General features: G+C 31.8%; 1 protein-coding gene across 1 annotated transcript in view; it reads left to right on the plus strand.

Annotated features, from left to right (window-relative positions):
- Window positions 1-5040: 5040 nt before the first annotated feature.
- Window positions 5041-12320, plus strand: part of LOC123653831 (RNA binding protein fox-1 homolog 1-like) — a 38124-nt gene continuing 30844 nt past the window's right edge. The window contains 2 exon segments of the mRNA XM_045589811.1: window positions 5041-5094; window positions 7479-7523. Coding sequence (XP_045445767.1) covers window positions 5041-5094; window positions 7479-7523 — 99 coding nt within the window.

The following is a 12320-nucleotide window of genomic DNA, read 5'->3' on the forward strand; positions in this document are numbered from 1 at the left end:
TCTTGTTCTGCTGCCTGTCTTATTATTACTTTGAATTCCCATTTTGAGTGAAACATACGTTGCGTTTGAATTTTGACTTTGTCTCGCTAATCGCTATTATTAGTACAGTGAAGGGAAGTGACTTGTATATTGTTTCTCTATAAAACAATCAATAATAATAATAATAATTATTATTATTATAAATTCTTTATTTGACCAAATACTGTACAATTTTATAATCCACCAAACTGCGTGACAGATTATCGGCGGAATTAATGCTTGTCAATCATTGATCTATTGTTTTTAACCGACTTCCAAAAAAGGAGGAGGTTCTCAATTCGACTGTATTTTTTTATGTATTTTACATCAGAAATTTTGACCGGGTGGACCGATTTCGACAATTTTTTTTTTTAATCGAAAGGTGGTGTGTGTCAATTGGTCCCATTTAAATTTATTTGAGATCTAACAACTACTTTTCGAGTTATATCTAATAATGCGTTTTTACTTGATGCTTTTTTCGTCGACCTACGTTGTATTATACCGCATAACTTTCTACTGAATGTACCGATTTTGATAATTCTTTTTTTGTTGGAAAGGGGATATCCTTAGTTTGGTACGATGGTAAGGAAACCAGGATCTGATGATGGGATCCCAGAGAAACCGAGGGAAACTCTCAAAAATCCGCATAACTTTTTACTGGGTGTACTGATTTTGATAATTTTTAATTTAATCGAAAGCTGATGTTTATCATGTGGTCACATATAAATTTTATCGAGATCTGATAACTACTTTTTGAGTAATCTTTGATAACGCGTAGTTACTTGACTATTTTTTCGTCGATCTACGTTGTATTACTCGTCGATGTAATTGAAGTCGGTTTTTTTTTCGTTTGCGAGCAAACACAATTATTTACATATCAATGTTGTCAATAAGTAAAGTACCTTTTCTAGTCGTTTACTAAGTTCTTAGTAACCTGCCAGCAACATTTTACACAATAACTAAATAGGTTTAAAAGACTCGCAAATTTTTATGAATGCTGTGAACATAGCCTCGAATGCGAATCTGATATAGGTATACGCTGACAATTGGTGGTCCTTGCTAAACCGTTCACAATATTTTTTTGACAAGAAATAGGCAACAGTCGCGTCGTTGTCGCGTGTCGCGGCAGTAGGTACATCAAAGGTAGACAGACGTATTTACGTAAACATGAATGCTCTTATTCATTGCAGCGGTTGATTGTTCGTGTTAGCGCGAAATTTATAAGTAGTGTGAAAAATATTTTGTGTTTTTTATTATTATTGCGTTCTACAAGGAAATGAACTAGAAAGTAATCTGAAGTTAATTATTCTAAAAACTATATTTATTAGTTATACTATTTACCTAAATGATATCTTTGGGGCACTTGGGAGCAAGAGATTTAGGGTTTTATATAAATCATCGCTTTCCCTAATACTACGAAAAAAAAGAATTTAATCGAAATTTTGTTTTTATCGTGATTTATAGAAAATGGTTTACAATTGCGGTAAATTCCCTTTCCCTTTAGTTGTACCTAATTTGTAATCCTTGTAGGATCCTGTAGACAATGCGTACCTACCGCAGCGTACCTATGTAGCTTTAATTTATTTACTAGCTACATACATCTGACAACCTCCGTAGCGCGGTGGCTAAGTCGCCAGCTGAGGGACTCGTGAAGCCACAGGTTCGATCCCGCACGGCGCAACAAAAAAAATTTAGGCTAAAAACTTTAGATTATGGACCGTCGATTTATGGGGATTAGTGAGCATAATCTAAAGTTTAACCAGTATGTATATTCCGAGTCTAGGTGTGTATGTATTTATGTATGAATATTCTAGGATCACCACTCGTTCACTAGGTACATGGTAACATAACACAAGCCTTTGCTTTTAGTTAGTGTGATTGCTAGGGGAGGTTATTCTTTATTTTAGTATAGTTAGTAGTCTCATTACTTCCGAAAATTTTGACACTTTGAGACTAAATGAAGCACAGGAATATCTTCATAATATTATATTATACTTGGTACAAGTATAGCATAATATCAGTAGTTCGGCTGGAACTGAAATCTCGAAATCTACCTATCAGATCTGATAAATATAATAATTATACAATACAATTAATCTTTATTGCAAACTAAGTAAAAGAGATACACAGGACAGGAAGACAAATAAAGATAAATAATACTAATACAGATTACGTTGTACAAAAATTATTTCCTTTGTTTTTTCCTACTCCTCAAATCATATAAATCAACTTCAACTATCACCAATTAGTAGGTAAGTAATATTTTATACATTACTAGCGACCCGCCCCGGCTTCGCACGGGTGCAATGCTGATACTAAATGTACTACAGAATGTCTTTGCTATTGTTTTTATTATTACTTATTTTGGCACGCGCCGCCGGCTGTCCGGCCGTAGTACCGCCGCAACCGTTATGTCCTTGCAATTTAAATTTGTAATATCTTCGAAAATATTCATTTAAATTACATGCTGTAAAGAGCTATATTGATCTATATTAAATGCATAGTGTATTGAAGATACTTAATGGAACAAGAATTAATGCTGTATTGCTTAAAATTGCTTCGTAAATAAGACATTATTTCTCGTAAAAAGTAAAGGATAAAAAATGGTTTATTGTGGGTTATCCCTAAGAGATAGACATATACCATCGCGGACTTTTTTGTAGATCTTTTTAAGATCTACAATACTGTAGTACAATATTTTGATCCATCTCGTAGGGTTCTTCAGCCAGCGCGAGCGTTTGCAATGTAAGCGCAAAAAAATGTGTTTATTAACGACATCACATTAGAAACCTCTAAAATTATCAGTGTTTCTCTACTATATTATGCATGTATTATACATATAAACCATCCTCTTGAATCACCCTATGTAGTAAAATCGCATCAAAATCCGTCGCGTAGTTTTAAAGATCTAAGTATACATAGGGACAAACAGAGAGCGCGAAGCGACTTTGTTGTATACTGTGAAAGTGATAGCTCATATCTCAAAAATATCTTGAAAAGAAATAGGTAATTAATAATAAATCATAATCTAAAAAATGAGCCGCGCCGATGCCGACGCGCGCTTTATACCTACAATATAGGTATCTACCTACCGTTGCGCCCCAAATTATTTATTTTATGTTTTTTATTTTATTGTCATTGGTGTTCAAAAAATAAAATAAAAAAAAAAACATCTAAAGTAAGCAGTCTTGTTATGGGTTACCATGTGGCGATTTAATGCTAATAATGTGACTGGTTGTTTGATGTTTTTTGAGATTGAGATTATTTCAGTAATGTTATTATTAGGTATTTATTATTTATTTCTCTATGATAATACGTACTAATCTATTTCTTTTCATTTATTTATATTATGATATCTTTATATAAATAAAAATGAAATGCCAAAATGTATGTACACGCAATTTTTTTTTTCAGTTATATACTAATAATAATAAAAAATCTACATATTAACTCCCAGATGGATCCCAGATGGGATTCCCAGACTCGGAACTCACGAGACTCATAGTGGTGGCGGTTTAGCCACCGCGCTACGGAGGTCGTCAATGAGATCGTAAACGCATTTGCTAGCTTGTCACATGTACGCGCGCGATATTTTCTCACTGCTCTTCTCGGAGTCTTTCCCGTTCGCACACTATGTCAGGTGAAATAGCATTCATTTAGGCCTCGCCTACCAACGAGTTCGCGCCGTCGACTTGTTGACCCTTAATTATACATTTCTTGCAGTTTTCTGGGCAGTTCGTTAACATATTCAGGTATTTAATAGGTAGTTAATAAATTTATTTATACCTTAAATTAATTTTTATTTATAAATAAAAATATGTTTTCATAAAACGATATAACAACAAATATATAGAAAATTAAAATATTTCAGTAGAAGTAGGATACATATATATTTATAATACATATATAGCTCATATAGATATATTTATTTTTCGTCATCATTCATCATTTGAACATTAAGAAACAGTAATTTTTATATAACAATTCACAACTATTAGTTTTACGTATACGAACTCGATGATGTAGAGTTTTCCACTATCATGCCATCGTCGTATTGTTTAGAACTTCATTATGAAAATTTTGTAGGAGGAAACAATTACACTCATGTATTAGCGGACACTGCATTATGTAGCTATGTAAATTCGTAATTATAATAGATGCATACACGATCTACGCTATTTTGTTGACTGTATTGTGCAATATCCAACTATTTTGGAAGCTTTATTTGAAGATATCAACTCAGTACGTACAACAGTATCGTATTCATAGTATTGCATGTGGCATTTGAAGGCGAACCAGTTGGTAAATACCTGTTGGCTGTTGGCAAGTTAATCGCGCGCAAACGTAAGCAAAAGCACAGATACCGCAACCAAAGTTCTTATATTCAATAATTGCGACTGTGGTAAGCAGTGATCGCCACCACCACCGTATATTTGTAAATACTAAAACTTGTTTACATTGTGAGTATTTTTGTGATCTGGCACCGATGTCGATGCGATAGGCATGATGATGCCTATTCGACCATTTAACTATTTCCTTATTACTTTTTAATCGACTTCCAAAAAAGGAGGAGGTTCTCAATTCGACTGTATTTTTTATGCATGTACCTACGTTTTATTATAATTTTTCACTGGTTATACCGATTTTGATGATTCTTGTTTTAATTAAAAGGTGATGTTTGTTTTAATGTCCTATTTTGATCGAGATCTGCTGACTACTTTTTGAATAATCTTTGATAACGCGTATTTACTTGACTATTTTTTTCGTCTACGTACGTTGTCTTACTTATCGATGTAATCGAAGTCTGTTTTTTTTTTGTTTGCGAGCAAACACAATAACTATTTCCCAATTAATTTAGTATTTTTCCATATAGGTAAATATGTAACTACAGGCACTACGGCAGATAAAATTCGCTTGATCTCAATATACAAGTTTATTTGTTGATAATGTTTCTATTTAAACCATTTTTGTACGAGTAAATTCCATAATAGAAATTTCTCGTAGCGTCAAATTATCTCAGTAATGTTTATGAAGTGCCCCACTCCATCTTTCAAGAGATGCCTGCATCTGGTGCCGGTATTAATAACTTACTATATGAATGAAGATTTGCAAAATCCCAATCGACTAACTATGCTCTTCTACATATTTATTTTACTTATAAGCGTATACAATGATGTACAAATAACAATACCGCTATGTGTTTGAAGTAAAAATTTTGCATTAATAGTTTAACTTTCCAGTTATTTGTCATCGTATAAATCAAACATAACTGGTTTATGGTTACCTACTTTACCTTCGCTTGTTCTTCGTTGTTATTGCGAAATACGTTAAATATTGTGCAAATAGTAAATACAGCCTATGCAAGCTTAAATAGATTGTTATTATAACATAATGTGTATACTTTCATTTGTAAAAGTATATAAACGACTTACGGATGTACTTTTAAATATTGAATTGTTGACTTTTTATGGACAACTTCCCTTTTATAACAAACTAATATTTATTACTATTAATTTGAGAGGAATTATAAAAAAAAAGCAACTCAATTATAGTCAAAAAAAAAATAATTAAACTAATCAGCTGATGCCTGTTCATGGGAGATATTTAGAAAAAAAAAAATACTTAACTTCTTTATAAGAGCTATACACGCCAAAACAAATACTTTTAGAAGATTTGTCTGTCTGACTTTCTGTATGTTTGGTAGTATCAATCAAAACATGAAAGTGGATATGGAGATCACAGTTGTGATCCTGAAGGTCTATCTTAAAATTTGGTATAGCTTTATCTTGATAAACCATTTAAAATCTATAAAAGTTGAGTTGTTACTCAATTAAAAATTGTAGTGAAATCATAATGAAGTCATATTTTGAACAAAACAGACAACAATATTTTAGACCGAATAAAATAGTTTTTATCTTTCTGTCTATGCCTATGAACATCGTGTTATGACATATAAAGCTAAGAATAAACCATTAAAAATAAAAAGGTAAAACTGCAAGAGTCGGCTAGTCGTTAATAATAATAGTACTTTTTGTTGTACACCGCAAATAAGTTATAGTATTATAGTGATACAAAGTTAAGTAAAAAGAAACTTTGATAACACTAGATACACAATAAAGGTGGTTATCGCTATCTCTTCAAATAAATAAGCTTACGGGTTCTGAAACAAAGTTACCAAATATTATTAAGATTGTTTGCAGAACGTATCAAATAAAATAATAAACTATAAGTTAAATACATAAAATACGTTTACAAAATCTATACAAATAAATAAAATTGGAGTGTCTATTTGTAATATTAAAATGACAGCTTTTTACTAAATACGTATGAATGTATACACGGTAAATATACCAATATAATATTTTTTACAATTTTTGTCTGTCTGTTTGTTTCGACTAATCTCTGAAACGGCTGGCAGACTTATAAAATAAATTTCTATAATCAAAGTATAAAATAAATAAATTTCTATAATCAAAGTAGCCTAAGCTTACTCCTTATTACATCAGCTATCTGCCAATGAAAGTTCCCTCAAAATTGGTCCAGCCGTTTCAGAGATTAGCCGGAAGAAGCAGACAGACAGACAGACAGACAAAAATTGTAAAAAATGTTATTTTGGTATACGTACCGTGAATACGTCCATATGCATTTAATAAAAAGTGGTTATTTAAATAATACAAACAGACACTTCAATTTTATTTTTTTTGTACAGATATATAGTGTAGGTTCAAGGTTCAATTGTTGAATATCTTTACTAGTTATGTGTTAATAAATATATTCAGACATTATATTATACTGTTTTAGCTAATAACTTAAGTTACCTATCAAATGACGTTACAATAAACTATTATTATTATTAATGGCGTCTAGAGCTAAATAACTATATAAAAGAGGCAATTGTGACTTGGAGGGGATTTTGATAGCTATCGTTTACCGCTCTCTCAATTCAGCGCGATGCAAATGTATTCCGATTCAGGTGAATAGGGCAAGTTATCCCGGTCTCTAGCGGGCAAACGAAAAATATTTGGGCGGGTGCCAGCCTAGTTGGAGCTCGCGGCCGAAGCGATGCCCCGTCGAACCACAGCGATTGCCCAGTAATGCAATAGCGTACGCTAAAATGCACCGTTCAATCGTGTGCGTAGTACAAATTAAATAACGGCCTTGACTATTATCTTTTGAAATGAAATGTATATTTAATGTATTCTACAACATACAAACCGATAACCGTAAACGATACAAATAATATTTTAATTTTTAATTGGTTATATAATAAACAATATTGAAAATGAATACATGATGCAAAAGAGAAATTAATACGTTATTTTCTCAGTAATTAAATATACATCGCACTAATGGATACCATTACACGTTTTTTAATATTTAAACAAACGCAGTTGTTGAACTGACTTGATTGTTTGCAGACCGTTATTCTAAAATAGTAACAATTGATTTATTTGTTTCAGGTGAGTAACGGCAATGTCATCGACACAGGAACACCTACCCTACTGGTATTTAAAATTTGTTATTATAAGCATGTGAATGCGATGCATGTCTTGATATGTAATGCGTATGTCGTGTATTTAATTAACATAATATGTACATTTTAAAGCAACTCATATATTTGTAAATTAGGGTTGCCATTTATAAAAAAAGGTAAATAAATGTTCTCTTGTATTTGTGGTATTGCGAATTATAAAATGAGAAAAATAACGAACTATGTATTTCATAAATTGAGTACGTGATAAAAACACACGTGTTTGTTACATTTAAATTATTATTGTATTTATAACGTTTGGATGGCAATCCTAGAACTAATACTTCTATTATTACTAATGTAGGTGTAACTTAATTGGAAACGTCACTTGGCTTTATTTTATCATAACTAAATATAAAATAACAACAATAACATATCATAATATATGTGCTCAACATAATATGTTTTGTATTTATAACTCACAATCAACTTATCAAATAAGAACGCAGTCATGACATGATCAACGACAACTTTAATATTTAATTCTTTTTAACCAGTAAGTTGGTATAATGATTTAATGCCACGTAATAGGTAATATTGACGACGCGTTGGCGCAACGGTCACAGCAGGTTTGTGGCTGATGCACTGGCGGTTGCGGGTTCGATCCCCGCACATGACAAACATTTGTATTGGCCATACAGATGTTTGCCGTGGTCTGGGTGTTTGTGCAGACCTTGTGGGTCTCCCCACCGTGCCTCGGAGAGCACGTTAAGCCGTCGGTCCCGGTTGTTATCATGTACACCTGATAGCGATCGTTACTCATAGTAAGGAATATATCCGCCAACCCGCATTGGAGCAGCATGGTGGATTAAGCTCTGATCCTTCTCCTACATGGGGAAAGAGGCCTATGCCCAGCAGTGGGATATTACAGGCTGAAGCGATAATAGGTAATATTATCTATTTCGTAATCTAAATCATCATGTTAACTAGTTGACATAATTATGAAATGTTAAAAAATGAATGTTGTTTTGGTTTTTTGATTTATTATAATTATAATTTGTTTATTTACTGTCTATATATTAATTTATTGTTCATCGTTATTCGTGTAAGAAAATCGGCATTTTGTAAGAATTTAATTACGTCATGACTTATTTCGAAACAACCCTAAGTTTCTAAGGTCGGTTTGTTACCTTTTAAGAAATTTACAAATTTAGTTATTTATTTGCTTACATTTCTTAATTATATTACTGTTAAAATATTTATATAAATTTGGTATGTTATCTCAAATAATAATAAAAGATCATATTTCAAGAAACATAAAAAGTGCCTCTATTTCGATCTGTTCTTTGCCGTTTGCGTCTAGGTTTATTATGCTACTTATAAAAATATGATGCTATAATCAGTTACAATGTAAATAATTTCTGTTTTACAATGAATTTTATTATTTGTGTAGTAAAAACGTTTTTGTTATTAATTTTTATCTCTTTAGTTAATTATCACTATCCTTTACGTAGAAACAATTATTTTAAAATACAAGTAAGATGAACCTCGTGGACTCATGTGGTTAGGTTCGTGACTTACCGGATTATTTAACGACTTAAAGAAACGTACTAGTATACTTTTTATTTTGTTTATTTTGACTCCTAAGATTAGATTGATATGACAAACAAACTTAATTAATTTGTTGTTTTATTATTACTTAAAGACGTTTATAAAATTATATAGTTTATATTATTAAAAATATATTAGTTAAAATTTTAAAAAATAGTACCTACCTATAACGAACGGACGGTTTCTTGGTTATAATCTGAGAAGTAAATAATTGCACATATACTTATATATTTTCACCTTTTTCGTACTACCTAGGATATAACGTCAACACAAACCATGAAGTAAAGTATTTCACGTTTCCAGTATAATCGTGTTATTGTATAGCTCGTTTTTCTATATGACAGGCATGTTACTGATGTCTTCGAACGCGCACCTGTTTCGAATTCGAATCAACCTTGCCGATTCTTGTCGATAAGCCATTTGAAACTTTAAAGTATGCGAAAGAAGAGCGTGTTCTATGTGTAGATTATTATTTGTACCTCTTCCTTGACTACGCTGCATATGAATAGCTTATTTTACTGCTAAACTTGGAGTAGGTACTAGTTATAAATTTGAATCCTATGACAAAAAAAAATCATTTTGTTAAGGTTAACGGTCTCGTACGAAACGAAATCTAAACTTAAGTACATAACTAAAATCATAAAACTAAGGCTTTTAAAAAGGCTTAAATTTTGTACAGTTGATTTCCTTATTAGTAGCTGGCCTTTTAAAAAAATTCTAGTTTTAGAGTTGCATTGAATGTCATAATTATTTATTTCTCTGTATAATTTATTACTTCATCGTAATAGCGTAATATTATAGAGTAATTTTCATTTTTTATATTATTTTATTTATATTAATTTAATATTAATGCGTCTTGCTAACATTTCTCTTAGCGTTGTATGGTATATTTCAATTTGTAAATCCTTTTGGTAATTGTTTGTTATGAGTAATGCAAAAGTTTTGACATAATTCCTTGAAGACTGAGTCTAAAATTGTTGAAGGATAAATTCAAACTTGGTAAACTTTGAATTGTCGGAACTCCTGACCCCCGAGACCACAACCTGTAAGTTTCAGACTGCTATTGAAACCGTAAACCGAGACTGTTTTACACATTCCTACTTTCGCTTTTAACAGCTGTTATGAAAAGTTAGAAACTTTTTATTATTATCGATATCAAAAGACCAGTTTCTAAGAAGTCTCGTTAAGAAGCGACACACGTTTCAAATGTAAACGCATTCTCAGATTGTCACGGGAATAAGGATATCCCTTAGGAATTGCATTGTATATTAACATTGTAATATTAAATGAAAAATGATCAATGTTTTGTAGTAAATTGGACCTAAATGGTCCAGTGAATTGCATTTGTTTGCAAGTTTAAACGATTCTGCGTACACTTAGGTTGCTGTTTTTTATTTATTTATTATTTATTTACACTTTCGCACACTAATACAAGGTTTTAACAGCATAACAAATGATATATAAAATAGAATTTGCATCAGTTTCAACAGGCGGCCTTATCGCTAATACTCTAATAATCTCTTCCAGGCAACCTTTGGGCAGCGGACTAAATAAGAAGTGTGGGATGGGGCGCAAAAATGTTGTGTATCATACACATGAACATATACTCACATGCATGTACACCAAATACATTTACATACATATACATACATTTATCTTTTGTTTTGGCCAAGGTTTCTGTCAGAATGGAACTCAATAATAAATATATTTAATAAAACAAAATAGGTATATAACATATTTCTAACTAGAAATTCTTGAATTGAAATTGAATTGATCTCTAACGCAAATGTGTGCTACAGACGTACAATATCGAATAAAAAGAAGTAATTAGGGGGTCGTGAAACTTTTTGGCATACCAAGGGAAGCGTATCATGAATAAGATTAAAAAATATTAGGTAGTAGTTTTTGTACCGGGTATTATTGACTACTCGTTTCATTAAAAAAACTTGTCTACGACATTTATAAAGTAAAGCTAAAATAGTCCAGATTGACCATATTTTGTTTTAAAAAGCCTTGCTCATTATGGAATGCCAAAGGCCAAATTTTCTAGCAACGACTCATGGTACCGGAAGAGTAATCATAAATGATAAATAATAATCTGACGTGAATCAACACTCAACAAGGTTAAGTTACATGTTCAACTTATGTAATTACATCTAAAACATTAATAAAGGTACTTTCACAGAGTAGTAAATTTACATAGGGACCATGAGTGATTTATGTTAATTGTTTAATCAAAAGTCTAATTAGCAAGTAATTTGCTATATAAAACGGATGTGATGGCTAGGTAACCTTTAAAACTTGTCGTGTATCGAAGTACCATTAAGGCCTCTCCTGGATCGGTGCCAGAGTTGAGATATTATTAGCACGTCGACAGCGTCCGAGTTAATCAAGCTCAAATAAGATCAATATTGCCCGTAGGTGATGGTCTCAGGGACGCGGTTCGCCCGTCAGCCAGGATTAGTTACTACTTCGACGGTGTATGCCCGGACACTGTCCAAAACCTTAATTTATATGTGTCATTAACCTTAATACGTCGCTGTGGTATCTCAGTAAACACGTAAATTATAATGTACAGCAAGGTTATTTCAAATATAAGTCGTTGACACAATAATATGTTTTGGCTGAGAGAGCCAATTTTATATTAGTTCTGCAGTACTTTTGGATTAGAGAAAGTCAGCTCAGAGTTACTTTGGCGTCTAGACAACACGGACCAGTTCTATGTGAGTGAAAATTTCTTAGAACATGGAAGGAATGGCCTACTGACACTTTACACTGGTCTTGGAACTTAGTTTTTGCGCGTACTTTAAGTTAGTACATAAAAGACAACGAAAACAAGATAAAAATAAGGTTTAAAACTAAAACCCCACTACGCCAAAAAATACTGACTAAAAAGGTATTAAATTAAAACATTGTTTAATACCTTTTTAGTCAAGTACAAGTAGTTTGGGAGATATGAGAGAACAGATGAACATATGTACATAGACTGCTAAAATTATAACCCTCCTTCTTGACTTTGACGTAGTCGGTAATTAAATTTAATGTAACAAGTATAAGAACTATACTTTCATACTACTAAAACTAGTTACATATAGAAAACAAAGAAATTCTTAAAGTTCTTTTATTTTTATTATATGTGTTCATTTTTTTTGTTTTGTTCGTCAAATATGCGTTAGATTTACAAATCATACTGTATGTCCAAAAAATTACAATACAATAC

The sequence above is a fragment of the Melitaea cinxia genome, chromosome 5 (assembly GCF_905220565.1).
Source record: "Melitaea cinxia chromosome 5, ilMelCinx1.1, whole genome shotgun sequence".
Lineage (NCBI taxonomy): Eukaryota > Metazoa > Arthropoda > Insecta > Lepidoptera > Nymphalidae > Melitaea > Melitaea cinxia.